Source organism: Amia ocellicauda, chromosome 4 (genome assembly GCF_036373705.1).
Source record: "Amia ocellicauda isolate fAmiCal2 chromosome 4, fAmiCal2.hap1, whole genome shotgun sequence".
NCBI classification, from domain to species: domain Eukaryota; kingdom Metazoa; phylum Chordata; class Actinopteri; order Amiiformes; family Amiidae; genus Amia; species Amia ocellicauda.
In genome coordinates this window covers 9,518,326-9,534,856 of record NC_089853.1, presented here as the reverse complement: position 1 = coordinate 9,534,856, position 16,531 = coordinate 9,518,326, and the positions used below count along the sequence as shown (strand labels likewise).

Below are 16,531 nucleotides of genomic sequence, written 5' to 3'. Positions count from 1 at the left end.
GTCCAGTAATTGACTTCCTAACTTAACTGATATTCCTAACTTTTCACCATACAAACGGACTTGAAACCATGCCAAACAAGACAATACTGAGGAATTACTTGTTTTTTTCTTTCAATTTTTTCATGAAACAAAAAGTTACCAAAGGATATTTCAGACAGTGCACGAATAACCAAAACATGTAATCCTTAAAATAAAGAAGGATTTAACAACCACACATGAGCAAAGAAAATGAAAAGTCTAGTCTATTGACTAGTGCTTTTTTTTCACAAGATTTCAATTTAAGCTGAAAAAAACATGTAATGGGATTTATATTTTGAGGGCTTTAATTTTTCGGTTTGATCTTTGTAATCCTTATCTTTGTATTCGTTTGTTTTGTTTTTCGGTTTTGAAAGGTAAATAAGTTGGAAGTCCTGACTTTTCATCATAATCTTGTTAGATTTTAACAATTTATAAGATAGTCGGTGTATTTGTCTTAATTATAAATATTTTATGCAATGAACATGATAATATATGGTTTTGGAGACTGAACCAACTTAATTATTAATTTAAGGGAAGGATAAATAGTTTTAGGGGAGATGGAGATAAACCATTTGCTGTATAAGAAATGTAGTGAACAATGTAGCCAAGCATACAAGGCTTTCACTTCTTCTGAAACCAGTCTCTTATAATAATAAAATAAAACCATATCAACACCCTTGTATATTTTACTGTTAATTATACATATGGTTGTGTGTGTGTAGATCTCTAAAAAACATACAGTACTGTGCAAACGTTTTAGGCAGGTGTGAGAAAATGCTGTAAAGTAAGAATGCTTTCAAAAATAGACATGTTAATAGATTCTATTTATCAATTAACAACTTGCAAAGTGAGTGAACAGGAGAAAAATCTACATCAAAGTCATATTTAGTGTGACCACCCTTTGCCTTCAAAACAGCATAAATTCTTGTAGGTACACTAGCACACAGTTTCTGAAGGAACTTGGCAGGTAGGTTTGCCCAAACATCTTGGAGAACTAACCACAGTTCTTCTGTGGATTTAGGCAGCCTCAGTTGCTTCTCTCTCTTCATGTAATCCCAGACAGACTCACTGATGTTGAGATCAGGGCTCTGTGGGGGCCATACCATCACTTCCAGGACTCTTTGTTGTTCTTTACGCTGAAGATAGTTCTTAATGACTGTCGCTGTATGTTTGGGGTCGTTGTCATGCTGCAGAATTAATTTGTGGCCAATCGGATGCCTCCCTGATGGTATTGCATGATGGATAAGTATCTGCCTGTACTTCTCAGCATTGAGGAGACCTTTAATTCTGACCAAATCCCCAACTCCATTTGCAGAAATGCAGCCCCAAACTTGCAAGGAACCTCCACCATGCTCCACTGTTGCCTGCAGACACTCATTCGTGTATCACTCTCCAGCCCTTCAGCGAACAAACTGCCTTCTGCTACAGCCAAATATTTTGACTGAGCACCTGCTGCCATTTTTCTGCACCCTAGTTCCTGTGTTTTCGTGCATAGTTGAGTCACTTGGCCTTGTTGCACGTCGGAGGTATGGCTTTTTGGCCGCAAGTCTTCCATGAAGGCCACTTCTGACCAGACTTCTCCGGACAGTAGATGGGTGTACCAGGGTCCCACTGTTTTCTGCCAATTCTGTGCTGATGGCACTGTTAGACATCTTCAGATTGTGAAGGGAAGTAAGCCTGATGTGTCTTTCATCTGCTGCAGTAAGTTTCCTTGGCTGACCACTGCGTCTACTGTACTCAACATTGCCCATTTTATTGTGCTTCTTCAAAAGAGCTTGGACAGCACATCTGGAAACCCCTGTCTGCCTTGAAATTTCTGCCTGGGAGAGACCTTGGTGATGATCATTAGCACCTGTTTGGTATTATTGTGTAATGATACACCTGACTATATGCCTACACAATCCCTGACTTTGTGCAAGTGTACCTAGAAGAATTGGTCATACCAAATATGGATTTGATGTAGATTTTTCTTCTGTTCACTGATTTTTGCATTTAGTTAATTGATAAATATAATCTATTAACATGTCTATTTTTGAAAGCATTCTTACTTTACAGCATTTTTAAAACCTGCCTAAAACGTTTGCACAGTACTGTAGATATCAGCCAAAGGAATATTAATAATAATTAACTTCATGACTCCCCCCCAATACAGGTAAAATTGAGCAGGTTGTGTGAACAGGACAAGATTCTTCAAGAGCTGGAAACCAAGATCCGGACACTGAAAGATGATAAGGTAGAGTTGTCTTTTTAGGGTAATCTAGATGTATTTGATACTGTTCTCAAAATGACTCAATCATTCTGTGGATGTTTACCTCCTGTAAGTGGAAAGTATTATTTCTTTAGAATCCCATCATGATATAGGTGTGATGATTATGTTCTGTGGCTCTCCTCAAGTTTTGCTTACATTTAGTTTCTTTCTCCTCCACACGCACAATTGTCCAGGCAGGGAATAATGCATCTGACTCAGTGTCCCTACTGGCTACATCCATAAATAAGTGCTATATGCTGTATGTATGTATTTTCCCCCCCCCTGCACTTTCAGGGGAAGAAAGGTGGTTTAAAAGATTGTTTTTATTGTGGTCTCCCTATAGGACAAGCTGGAGTCGGTGCTGGATGTATCCCACAGGCAGATGGAGCAGTACAAAGAGCAGCCCTCCCACGCAGAAAAGATAGCCTACCAGCAAAGGCTGCTGCAGGAGGATGTGGTGCACATCAGGGCTGAGATCTCCCGGCTGTCCACGGTAAGTGCTGCACAAACCTGGCCCCCCTCGGCTCTTTGCCATCTTCACTGACAGGAGTGCCCAACTCACGAGGAGAATCCTGGTGGGCGGGTGGGTGGTTGGGCATCTTGCACACCCTCGTATAGAATTAAGTATAAAACCCCTTAATATCATAGATTTACAATGCTAGAACAACTACATTTTTTTTTAAATTTGTAATCAATCTGTCACAGTCCATATTCTTTATTGTGTATCCTTCTGTTGAAAACAAAACGCAATGATCTACCACAAAAAAAAATTAACTTCAATTTTTTTAGAGTAATAGTCTTTGTGCAACTCTAACACTAATCGTAAATAGGTTTTTGGCATGAACATTAAATATACTAGACTTTGTGTTTTAAAGATGAGCATTTAAAAATATTGTCCTTGGACCACTCGTGTTCCCCTGAAGAAGTACTGGGTATGATTTGGTCTGGTCAAAACTGGAAATGACGCATTGCAGGAGCATCTGTGTGATGCATCCATGGTTTTGTGGTATCTGAAGGCTCCTTTTCCCTGACAGGAAATGGAGAATGCCTGGAACGAGTATGGGAAGCTCGAGATGGATTTAGCCCAGTTGAGAGAAGCTCTTGAAGAACAAATGAACAGAAGCATCCTCTTCCAGGTAAGTCATGTCTGAAAAACATACGCCCCCCAGTTTCCTGAACTCTACACCTCTTTAGGAATGAATGCAGATGATGTTGTATAACATGCTCTTTGGTTCATGTCTCTACAATATTATTAATCTATTGTCATTATGAAATTCTGTTTCGTACTATAACACTTTCATTGATCGCTAGACTTTTTATCCTGCTAATTATACCCATCTAAAAGGGGAAAATGTAATTTTCATGAAGTTTGGTTAGGCAAATTACGTAGACCAATCAATCACGTTCCAACCTGTAAAGACTGAAAGTGCTTGAAGTGTTGCGAAGTGCGGGATGAAGAATTTCGCCATGTCTAATGTTCTCTCCCTGTAGCGACCGCGTTTGATTCACTACTCCCTGAGCTCAGCATGCAAAGAAATGGGAGTTGATGTGATGGAAACAGCCCTCCTTTTTAATCTCTCTGCTTTCATTTCCCCCTCTTTTGATGGGATCTGTGGATAGAAAGGAACGTAAATTATATGGCCTGCATGTTTTTGCATACTTCAGAAAAAGTTTCCGTCTTATGTGCTGTTGTGTACATGTGAGCAGAATATTACATTATTATTTCCGTATGTAAAAGGTGAAAGTGGTCTTCCATTGTAGGTAGTTTTTTGGGTAATATTTGGACTTTCTGCCATTGTGAAGAAATCTAAATGTTTGGGTTTTCTTTGGATTTTTGTCCATCTTATTTTAAGCAGGAGAAAGCACAGATGAAGAAAGATCTGTGGAGGATTGAGGATGTCATTGCAGGACTCAGCTCCAGTAAAGCCAACTACAAAGTTACCATTGATTCAGTGAAAAACCCAGGTGAGAACAATACACACTTTCCCTCTTGTGATTGTATCCTAACTGGAATTGTTGAGTATAATTGCAAATGTGTTATTGTCCAATGGGTCCAATTTTGTTTTAATCATTTTGTATCAATAATTCAACTGTCCTTGTTTACTCTTGGGAATCCACAGAGTTTTACTCACTCTTCCTGGTGTATTTTTTGTTTGTCACCTACAGAGAGGAAAATTGTGCCTTCAGTGTCATTGTCCTCAGTGCCTTCTGTGTCTGTGTCCATCTCTACGCGAGAGAGTAAAGCACCCCCCCCTCGCAGCCCCCAGCTCAGCCCTGTGGAGTCCAGGGTGTCCCAGCAGACACAGTCCTACTTCCCCCACCCGCAACCTCAGTCCCCCCTGCAGTCCAGCTCACTTTTCATGTCTGTGCCAAAGCGGGTGAGTCTCAGTCCTACAGCTATGGCTGTACTGGCAATGAAATTCATGTTGTGCTGCATTTGGACAATGTTGATCAGGGTCTGAGAATTAGCAGGCTGATAGGTGGATCTAATGCCGGTTTGTTTTTCTTTTTGTATCCTATGCATACTGTTTTTTTTAATCTCCACAGAGCATCTCCTGCTGTGTGGATGCTGCTCACATTACCCCAGAGGACTGACTCTCCAGTGACCATTGTGTGTTTGTTTACCAGGTTGAGGAGGAGGCTCCTCCCAGGCCCCCCTTGCCCCAGCTATACAGCCCTGACGACCAGCCCCCCGCTGTCCCGCCCCTTCCCAAAGAAGCCTCGGTCATCAGACACACCTCTGTCCGGGGCCTCAAGCGCCAGTCCGATGAGAGGAAGAGGGACAGAGAGATCGGGCAGTACGTCAATGGAGACTATAAGGTGGGTTAGCATGGAGAGTCCTGTGTGGAGCTCTTCCACGGCCCTGTCTGTGCAACATCTTGAGGGCCCTGTTCCATGAAACCAGGATAAATAAGTAGCTTAAGATTTCATCTGATTTCAACTGGTATGCCTCAATTGTTTTGGTGGTAGAGGCTTCGTGCAATGAGGATTTTTTTTTTTTTTTTTTTCTTTTAAAGAATCTTCAAATTCAAATCGAAATCTTGATTTTTTTATATGTGGAAAAAAAAATAATGCAGTAGATTTCTAAGCCAAGTACCACAAACCATTATCTTTAAAACACTTCCAACTCTTTCTTCATCTATATGGAAACTTGCCTATTGTTACAATAGAAACATTTGCCTTTCCCTGTTCTGTGTCACAGGTGGAGCTGCGCTCATACATGAGCGAGCCCGAGCTGTTCGGTGTAGGGGAGGGGCCCAGTCACATGAGTGTTGGTGTCTTGGGTCCCGACAGTGGATACCAGACTCTGCCAACCAGAGGTAGGGGCCATGGCTTCATATGTGCTTTTTATGGATCTGTTTGTGCAGTTGAATCCAATAATACTAACTAATAGTTATGTTGCCTTAAATGTTGCTTTGCTTCAATGAATGGACTGTTGTGAAATACTCCTGCTACATGCAGGTGTCAAAGATGAATCCCTCACATGCATTTTCTTTTATAATGGAATAGACTGAAGCTACAGTGGCACAGTGGGTTTGGACAGGGACACATTGCAAGTTATTTTCACACTCTTTCTTAGGGTTGGCGAACTCCACTTCAAGACTAAACCAGTCGACAAACATTTCATCCTATGTTACTATTAGAAGAGGAGTTTCTCCCTCTGGCTTGAAGGTGAGGCTGTTTCAACGGTGTAAGAAAGGTGCAGCAGCATACATTATAAAGATATTGTGAACTCTTACACTCACAAAACCCTTGTGTGTTCAATGGGGTAAAGATTCTCCACAGATATTCCCAGTACGGTTATCTTGGCGGGGGGGGATTAGCAAATGTTGCCTTTGGTGTTTTTTTGTTAAATCTTTGTTTATAAAACATCTGTGATTTCAATGATACAGCCTCTGGAAGGAAAGAAGACGGGTTATGGTTATGTATTAATGCCTTCGCAGAATTAAGTTTTCAAGGCAGTACTATTCTGTTTTAAATCAAAAAATCAAAAAACAAAACAAAACATCTGGGATAATCTGAATACTGAGAATCATTTACTTCTCTGTGAGATGTTCGATTCGCATTGTTTTGAAATTGAACAAAGCTACTTCTTAAAAAGCACTGTAACCACAAAAAACACAAATATATATAATTTCAAAACTTGATTTTAATTTAAGATTAAAATTAGCTGACATGATTGGTTAACCAACACAAGACACAGAGGGGGGGAGAGAGGAAAAAAAGAAAAAAAAAACTTGTGAGACTGTCAGTGCAATGTTAATTAATTATTGCTTTAATGTTACCATGGGGGCTGTAAGGCAGTCCGTTTTTTTTTTAACACTGTATTTTAATGAAAAATGTAAACACATGAATTTACCAGGGGCTTTTAGCAACTTTTTTTTTTTCCTTGTTGTTTTTGTTGTTGCTAATTTATGCTTAATTTATTATCCTTGTAGGAAAGACCAAAGAGTGCCTTGGAGCGTCTGTACTCTGGGGAACACCAAAAAGGCAAGATGAGCGCCGAGGAGCAACTGGAGCGCATGAAGAGACACCAGAAGGCGCTGGTGCGAGAGCGCAAGAGGACGCTGAGCCAGGGCGAGCGCCTCTCCGCCACCTCCCGCTCCTCCTCTCGACCGGTCTCCGCAGACCTGGGCTCAGTACGTTAGAACCTCCTGCCAAATAAACAAACAAAAAACAACAACAACAACAACACATACTTAACAGCTGTAGCATTTAACATTTGTTCCTTATTGTTATTTTCTTATAGGCATGAGAAAAAAAAAAACTACTTTGAAGAGATAATATATTAATTCTGAATTAATACGTATGCTATAATCGGTTACAATAGCACAAGTATTGATGATAATGTAAAAGAATGTAGATCATAGGTAGCTGGTGCTGCAGGTAAGTTGGTATGTGAAGTGTGTTGATTGTGCAGAGATGGGAGTGGAAGCTGTTTTGGGGGAAATTGTTTTTAGTGCAACTGAGGAGGATTTTGAATGTACTGTGTTGTAGCAGGAGGAAGGGACTGAGGCTTGAATGGAACTTGTTTTCTTTGAACAAACAAATTTACCTTGCTGTTTAAAAGCACAAAAAGAAAAATATTTTAAATCACTGCATAATTTGTATACGGATAAATATATATATGTATATGTGTGTGTGTGTATGTTTGATATGTAGTTCCAAATTATTTAGTTGTCACTTTCAAAATTCAAAAAATTGGTAAAACTCATTGGAAAAATTCAGAAGTCACTATTTTTAACCTTTCCACTTCTGATTTTATTGTTTCTCCCTAGTTGTTAAACCAGCTATGTGGAGATCATCTTTAGACATCATATTGAAGTGAGAATTCAATTTATGCTGTGACTTCTGAATCCTGAGTGGTAACAGGAAATGCACATAGCCTATATTATACATTTATATGATTGATTTGACTTTCAGTTTTGCAAGTGTCCTTATAAAGGCTCAATGCTATGTTAAGATCACCAGTGCGGTCTCGCGTGGCTCTGGTGATAATGAAAGAAGGATCCATTATTGTGAAGTGTAATCCCTCTCTGCCACTAACACACCCTGCCTGCACAGGTTTAGCTATCCAGGTCCTCAGTGCTGTTAAATATAAAGGGTGATTTAGCACATCTGCTGCAGCTTTAGCATTCCTTTTTCTTTTTCCTCCCCTCTTGTTTTCCTTTTGTCTTTTCCCCTCTTGTTTTCCACCACAGCTTTTAGGTTTGATCATGCACGCCTCCTGTATTCAAACCATGGCACAAGCTCTCAGGCTTTCAGCAGTTTATCATTCATCTCATACGCCATCTTTTCCCAGGCTTTCTAATTTAAAATCCGTAATAACGCCTAACTGGATCTTCTGTCACCGGGCATCATTGTGTTCCTATCGGCTATTGAATATTTAGTACAAATGTCGTCCTGTGAACCCTTTTTGTAGATTTTACCCTCTTATATCATGTATAATAATAATATAATCCTTCCAATAACAACTTACATTCCCATGGCCAATCCCCTGCTTTGTAATATTACAAATGAACCATAAAATAAAGCGGTTTGACGTTATTAGAATGTGTGGTATAATATATGGTGAATGCATAAATGCTAACTGTCATGTTATGAGAGACCATGGCATTAAATTGCAAATCATTGCTTTTTAATTTTTATTTACATTGTTCTGTCCTTCAGTCTTTAAGAGCTACATTCACCATGCTGTATCTTTTGACCTTAGAAAATCATTGTGCTTATTATTGTCTGTCATCTTATTCCACTAAAGAAGTGATTTACATGTAGTAAGCCCATTGACTTTTTTAAATGAATAATCATTTACATTCTGTAGTCAGCGCTCCACTGTTTATTTTATTTTTATTTTTAGCTTTGAGTATTATTTAATAGGATTATGAAGGCAGATCAATAGGGTGAAAATGTATTCTGTATACACTTCACTGAAAAATCACTCTGTTCAAGCCAATATGCTCATATCAGCTAGGGCCCTTTTTTAACTGCCTGTAGTGTCAGCAGTCACCTTATCAGGTGTGTACCATTGAGTGTACATATGTCACTAATCAAACTACATATGTTGAATAACCCTTGAGTACATATGACGACTAATCATACATTAAACTGCAAATGTAGTATAAATTGCACAACTCGTATTTTATTCCCATTTTTTAATGTAGACGTTTGCACTTAAAGGACTCAATAAATAAATAAAAGTATTTGCTAATAAATACTGGCCAGGTTTTTTCATTACTGGTGTTATATTGTATTTTTGAAAAGGTGCCGCTTTGTCTAATAATCACAATGAGGCCTGGGATTGATCTGTAAAGTTAGAAGTGATTTGTTGTTTTTTTCAACAAAAGATTTTAATTGATAAACGTCTTCCTGAATCTTTAAAAAGGAAACTAAACTTTCTTATGGAATGATGCACGCTGAGCGTCGAGAGCTTGGGCTGTGGACACAGACGCTACAGAAATGAATTTAAATGTTCTTGTCATTAGTGGGCTACGCCCTGCAGGGTAGAGAAATGTGTACAACCTGTAAATTAGATGAGCATAGCTTTATTTGCTGGAAAACCACTTCAGCATTCCTACCTTTGAGAAAGATATGTATATGCATAATTACTGTGAATGTGTATGCATGTTACTATAATATATCAATATACCTTTTAAATTCCTATCAGTACATATACATTTAATTTGCACATGATAAGAATCTGTGTCATGTGGTAATTGGGTATCAAGTTAAAACAACTTATACATATCTTTTATCAGCTAATCTCTCTTTCAAGTCTTGTCAGTCTTAATGCAGAGCACTTTCATATTGTCCTGGGGTTCCCTGAGGTAAATGTGTAGAATCGCACATCACTTTCAGTTCTATCATGAACAAGGCAATTCTCTTCAGTGTTTAATGTCTTTGGGTTTGATTTGGGACACATTTAATGACATATTTTCAATGAAATGACGGATCGCTTGGGTGAGTGCATCCTTTTGCTGCCTTTTCAACCAGACACCTCTTTAAAGTTACACACTTGCAAAGCTTATATTCCAGTAAGTCAGTTTTAGGTCATGGCAAAGGAACTGCCAATCAGAACTGTGACTTGAAAACATTGCATCCAGCTGCTTAAAAGGAAAGAAACGTCTTTACATCTGTTGAGAAAACTGGATATTCAGCACTGGTGATGAAAAGTACCCCAGTTTCCTTACAATCAAATTAGTCTTGGAGACAAATCTATAAATGAAGGGTGCTGGGCAACACATACAGTACTGGGATATTTACTAACCCTGATGTCATCCACCATTGATTACTAACCAGGCTCTGGTCAGCCCTCAAGTGGACATCACATGTCATTACAAAAATCACACCATCCCTGCCTTTTACTGCAGCAGGATAATGAATGGATGAAAAGGGCAGCTGAGAGTGGGTGTTCATGGGATAAAGGTCACTTAGCACAGCTACTGTATGGGTGGGAAGCCCCAATTGCATGTGCCAAGTACCCTCCTTTTTGGTTTACTCCCTGCTTCAATACATAAAGAAAAACATTCACTCCAAATAACTGGGAATTACAGGGGTGTTTGATCGCATTTGAGCTTGGATTTCTTGCACAGTATCACTGTAAATGTCTTTCGAAATAAATAAAATCTGGACACTCCCTAAAGAATTTAGTTATATGTTGCAAAAGGGCTATCTTCAAAATACCATATTGAAATTATACATTTCAAATATTTATTTCAGACTTAATCACTTTAAGTCTCTCTCTAGGTTAAAGAGATGGCTTATGCCCAATTTCAAACAACTTGGAAGAGATACGTTTATTTTACCTTTTCTAAAGTGAAATTCGACTTAATATTTTGTGACACTTGAGCTATCCGTTTGGTTTCCTGTTAAATGCAGGTGTTTTGGTATGATTTCAGAAGTGTCCAGCATTGATTTTGGAGTCAAATTACATAATTGACAATTTGGACATAAAATGCAAGTAGTCTTTGCCTTTTTGAAAAATTTATAAAATTGACAAATGCTGAACAATTCTACAAAGAAAAACAGAATGACCAAAAATATGTGATATATTTTACAATGGCACATAAATTATAGCTATGATTGTAGATGTTTTATAGAGATTGGGTGTGGAGTTTATAGCTTCGTAATGATGCAGTGATGTCCAGTGATTAACATGGCGGTGTATTTGTTTGCCTGTCAGTGGAAGCGAGAGCAGGAGTTTGATTTACAGCTGCTGGAGCGCGCGGTGGGGTGGGATGACAAGGCAGGAGAGCTGGAGCCGTCAGACGAGTGGCTCACTGTTCGCGCTGTGCCGATGAAGGAGGTGGACCTAGAGCCGCAGGACTATGATTTAGACATCAGCCGAGAGGTAAAGACAGCCTGTGAAGTGACAGCCAGCCTCGTGCCTTGACCCTGGGCGTGATGGCTTTCCTCATGACTGCATCCCTTCACAGGATTAGAGAGAGGGATGAGTTAAGACACTGTACCAACAGATCCGCTTTTGTTTTAATTCCATTTAATTACAGGTGCTGAAATGGTCATATTGGGAACATGACTCCAACAGAGAGTAAAATAGCTAATGATTTCATACTTTTCTGCTGTTATATCTAGGTTTTTTTTCCATCCCCTGTCACTATAGACTCTCTCATTATCTTCATAATTGTACCTGGGAAATGTAGAGTATACTGTGAATAAACATACATTGGTCATAAATGAAACAATGTTGGTACCTGTAGACCAGACAGGCGAAAGCATGAAACAATGAGCTGCTTCTGAACTTCAGCAGGGCCTCTAGATTGTTGTGGTTTGTAAATAGTACGTGGATGTAAGACATTGTTGGCGTTGTATACCTGATCATCAAAGCCAAGAGCACAGTGTTGTGGTAGGAAATGTTTAAATGTAACACCCCACAACATTTTTAGGGAATTGATTTTTTTGGGGGGGAGGTTTGGCAAAAGGAAATGGTAATACTTTAATATTTACACTCTCATTAACAAACAATCCTCCAATGCTTCCAGTTGGTTTCCCTGCATTACATGCATTTTGTTCTGTCTGACTAAAGTGAAGGATATACTCACCTCAGTTCAGTTTATATGTTCATTTGCTTAATTTGAATGCAGGTATGTTTTATTAGGACTGGATTTTATAGGGGGGGGGTAGATGATGAAAATGTGAGTATTTAATAATTATGAAGGCATTTTGAGCTGTGCTTTTGTCCGTTTTGGTGTCTTTTTGGTTGAGAAGCGGGATCCAATATGTTATACTTGTCCGGGGAATGAATGCATCGACAACACCACGGATGAAGTTCCTCACAGGGAAAAAAGTTATTTTGGTGGGATTTTGTTAGACCTCCCTCTAGATTTTCTATTCTCTGTTAATCAATGATTATTAACGAGCTGTGTTTTGTTGAATTAAAAACTCCACAAACTAAAAAGCTTGACTATACAGTAGATGCTTCTATTTACGGGAGGCTCATTCCTGATGAGTGGTTTTGTTGTGTGATCGCAGCTATCGAAGCCGCAGAAGGTTGCCATTCCTGAGCGATATGTGGACATGGAGCCGGAGGAGCCTCTCAGTCTGCAGGAGATGGAAGCTCGCCATCGGAAAGTAGAACGCATCAAAAGCATCCTCGCCAAATCAAGGTACGCCAGCAGTGACGTGTCTGTTCTGATGAAACAACTTGACATGAGTAGTTTTTTTTTTTGTCTTAGAAAAATATATTCAATGTCTGAATTGCTGATGATCCCTTTGTCTCTGTATCTGTGAAATCATGGCAATTAAATCCAGTTGGTCTCCTCAGATTATCCGCCAAAATACAGTCCAGGTACTCTTAGTAGGCTTCTGCAGAGTACGGAAATATAACAAAGCACCCAAACTCTGTGTTGTTCGCTTTTCCGTAACCAGTCAATTTTTCTTTATTCCTAAGACTTACTCCCAACTTGTGATTGTGTCAACCTATATTTTGCTTTTCATGACTTCTGTCAGAATTTTCACAAGAATGTTCTAGGCTTCCCCCGACAATCGCAATCTGAACTCCACCAATCTGAAGGGATGTGTTCACTGTTGCAACTACCCTGGGCCATCTCAGCCACACGGCAGTTTTTGCAGAGCTGCACGTACCTGGTGGCAGCTTGTGTTGAACTGAAGGCTCTGAATGTATTTGTGTGGTTGTGTCTGTTCCAGCGTGCAGAACATGCAGTCGGCCATAACAGTGGACAAACCGGACTTCACAGACCTGGACTCGGCGCTTCAAGAGCAGGAAAGGATCATCACCATGTCGTACGCTCTGGCTTCGGAGGCCTCGCAGAAGAGCAAGCAGGTCGCAGGTAAGACCTCACCTAAACACGACCTCTCCTCGATATGAAACGGTGCAGTGGAGAGTCTTTTTAGAATTTATTTTTTTATTCAATTAAGCATAGTCTGTTACAATACTATAATTATTCATGGCACTCTCTAACAAAACAACAATCGTGATTGATAGGCTCTCAAACCTGTCTTGGCGAATGGATTTTTTTTTTTTTTACTGCAGATTTTAACAATAATGAATCTAATAACTCAGGTCATACTATTCTTTACTGTAATGGTAAAGAAGACTACTTTTTCTTCATTATCTGGCAAAAAGGAATACATACCAGTTTTCTAGTGTATGTTTTTTTTTGTTTGCTAATATGGAAAATTAACGTCTTATAAAAAGAATCTCAAGTTGTCCATTATTCTTTTTCAAGATGTCTCATTATAAGTCCCGATATTATTAAGGATGTATGAAAATTGTTGCTTTGCTAATTCCAGTTTGTAAAATCGTGCAGATGGTGAGTAATATCTTGATGAAGATATTCTAAGGACTAATCAATGACCCACTTTAATTCTGCACAGTCTAGCTTTTACATCCTGTACACTCCCTTTGAACATTTTTCTGAACTGGCATAAAAGAGCATGAAAGAACTTTATATTTATACTTTGCAGTGAATGGAGATGGTATTTTTTTTTTTTTCATTCTTTTTGGTCATTTGGATAAATGGTTTTGAAAAGCTGCATTTTCAGTGCTTCTGTACAGCTGTGTGTGACGGTTAATGACTAAAATGTTCAGGATTAATTAACTAATATTAGTCTGCATGAAACTGCAGCATGTACACTGATATATTTTTTATTAAGTATTTGAGGGGGGTGTTGAAGGTGATTGTAAATTACATTCTGCATGACAAGCGATTTTAAAGTGAAGCTAACTGTGAAAGAGTACAGGGTGATCTGTCTGGATTTGTATCTTTCACATTGCATCAAGGCTGTTTTAGTCACTAGCTGCAGATGCACTAAACACCACCCTGCGCATGTCTGGGGTCTGCTCACAGAGTACCATGTAGAGAAACAGCCTACTGATTATAGGCAGAACATTTTTTTTTTTTTTTTTAAACTAGACCTCAATGATGTGGAGCAGCTATTTATTAAAACGCCTCATCATTTTTCTGCCTCTGTTGAAGTAGACCTCCTTCCTGTGTGCTGTGTTAACCGGCTATGATATTAGACTCTGTGCCCTGGCTTGCCTGTGCTGCAGCAGTACAGTACACTTCCTCGCTTTGAATAAGTCTGTAACCTGTGGATGTCTGTTTATCCCACCTTCTCTAACTGATGTTGCTTTGTTCCTGTGTGATCCCTTCTAGCTCAACAGCAGGTGTACGAACACAATGTACCCTCTCCTTCTGTTGCACAGGCATCTTATCCCCCCTTAAGCAATGGATTTCACTACACATTTGTCTAATAAGAAAAAAGTAAGAACTAACTGCTTATTTAACACGGTTAATTTGCTTTGAGCTTTTACTAATTGTTATAACATCAGGTTTGCACTTAACACTTCACTGCAAGCATGTTCATTAGACAATTGTAATTGTAAAACGTTAATCTGGAAGCATAATGTAAGCAAAGTGATTACATCTTATCATTAGCATCCACATTTGCAGTCCCTGACTTAACCAGGCAGTGCGAATTGTGTGCAAATTGATTTTGTAATTTTGCCAGCAAAGCATAATTCAGCTTTGCTAAAAAATTAAACACACGCACACACATATGTATAAAGGAATAAAACATATCTGCAAATATGCCATTGTGTCTAATTAAGTGTGGTACCCTCTTTCTTCCACACCTTGTAGAAAAAGAAAAAGCAGCTGCAAAACAGAATGCCAATTTGCCATCTGTAACTTGCATAAAGCATTTGTTCCTATAATACAAGCTTTGTTTTCATGCGAGATGATAAAATCCTACTGAAATAAGTCTTCTCTAAATCTAATACTGAAGAAGAGGGGGACAATGTAGATGGTGCAAACTCACCCAGTATTTCACTTATTTCAAATTTAAAATATGTACATTTAAGCATTAAACACAATTTACAAACCAATATTATTGTACTTTAAGTTTTTTGTTTTTTTTGTTTGTTTGCTCTACATTGACGACTGCCTGATTAAACAATCACCAGATCACCAGCTTGGTTCCACAATAACAGCACAGCCCTGCCTGTCATTTGCTTTCATAACCGTGCTGCTTTGAATGCTAATACTTTGGGATTGTTTGAGAGTTGGCCTGATGAGGGTCTAGGATTATGAATCTGTAGGGAACAAGGGTTTGAAAACTGGCCTCCTGTCACTGATTACATTTGTTCTTACTGTCACTCTTGTAACTGTCAATGGGTGTGTTAGTGTCTGGTTATTATTGGGAAACATAATGCCCCACTTTCTTTCTTCACTTACTTGTTAAATGGGGAAGGTTTGTTTTTGTATTTTCGTCTGTGTGTATATCAGCCCTATACAGAGATGTTCTGTCCAGTGAGAAGAAGTGTGTGTGGGGAGGGTGGGCTGCAGCATACCTTGAAGAACACCCCCTCCAACAAGTTCTGCAATATCAAATTGCCTATAGTGTCACAATCATAAGGGAAGATGCCCATAGTCACCATTTACCCACATGCCCTCATACCACATGTTCATTAAGTCCTGTTTAATGTCACACAGTTTGTCAGTTTATTTATAAAACACATCTACCACATCAATATTCCATGTCTGATCAAACTACAAAATAATTCTCACCCCCAAGAGTACATTTGAATTTGAGTTGCCCATTTTCAGTCCCTGAACAGGGGATTGTTCTTCAGATTTGTACTGTGGTTTATTTAAATACAGCTCATATTTTCTTTGCTTAAAACCATGATTGTCATCCTTACTGTTTGTTGCCCTTCTGTGTATTTTTTTCCAGCTTTATCTCACTCATGTTTTTCATAATTGTCAGTGTGGAAAAAAACCTTCCTAGTATTATTGGTTGGTCTCATGTTGACATTGGGTTGCACTTGAGTGTAGTCTTTTACTTGCAACATCTCATTGTAAAAGCTATGTAAGATGTAGTAACAACAAGCAGCTGAAAATGGTAACCAGCCATGATTTCTCCATAAAACTTTGTCTTGTCTTAAACCATGCGCAGCATATTGTTACTAGTTATAAGAACTTCAGTGAAATGCTTAAACTTCTACAAATAATTCAGTTTGCTATTACTGGAAATGTCACTTTTGTTAGCATAGTACATTTTTGTTTATTTCCCATAAATGGCTACATTTTTAAAATCCAATAATAATAAGAACATAAGAAAGTGTACAAACGAGAGGTGGCCATTCGACCCATCGTGCTCGTTTGGTGTCCATTAATAACTAAGTGATCCAAGGATCCTATCCAGTCTATTTTTAAATGTTCACAAATTTTCAGCTTCAGCCACATCGCTGGGGAGTTTGTTCAGATTGTGACGACTCTCTGTGTG

The 16,531-nt window shown here is 38.8% G+C and overlaps 1 protein-coding gene across 17 annotated transcripts in view; it reads left to right on the top strand.

The window, feature by feature from the left end:
• Nucleotides 1-16,531, top strand: part of plekha7b (pleckstrin homology domain containing, family A member 7b) — a 135,048-nt gene that overhangs the window by 115,174 nt on the left and 3,343 nt on the right. For 11 of the 17 annotated variants that reach the window (XM_066700916.1, XM_066700914.1, XM_066700921.1 and 8 more), the window contains 13 exons: nt 2,171-2,251; nt 2,610-2,759; nt 3,301-3,402; nt 4,120-4,231; nt 4,433-4,644; nt 4,895-5,086; nt 5,469-5,586; nt 5,847-5,938; nt 6,706-6,906; nt 10,947-11,114; nt 12,254-12,387; nt 12,929-13,071; nt 14,401-14,508. In XM_066700916.1, the coding sequence (XP_066557013.1) occupies nt 2,171-2,251; nt 2,610-2,759; nt 3,301-3,402; nt 4,120-4,231; nt 4,433-4,644; nt 4,895-5,086; nt 5,469-5,586; nt 5,847-5,938; nt 6,706-6,906; nt 10,947-11,114; nt 12,254-12,387; nt 12,929-13,071; nt 14,401-14,498 (1,803 nt within the window). In that variant the 3' untranslated portion in view covers nt 14,499-14,508. Of the gene's footprint in view, nt 1-2,170; nt 2,252-2,609; nt 2,760-3,300; nt 3,403-4,119; nt 4,232-4,432; nt 4,645-4,894; nt 5,087-5,468; nt 5,587-5,846; nt 5,939-6,705; nt 6,907-10,946; nt 11,115-12,253; nt 12,388-12,928; nt 13,072-13,534; nt 13,555-14,400; nt 14,509-16,531 lie in introns of all 17 variants that reach the window. The other 6 variants (XM_066700915.1, XM_066700932.1, XM_066700925.1 and 3 more) reach the window with 4 other exon arrangements.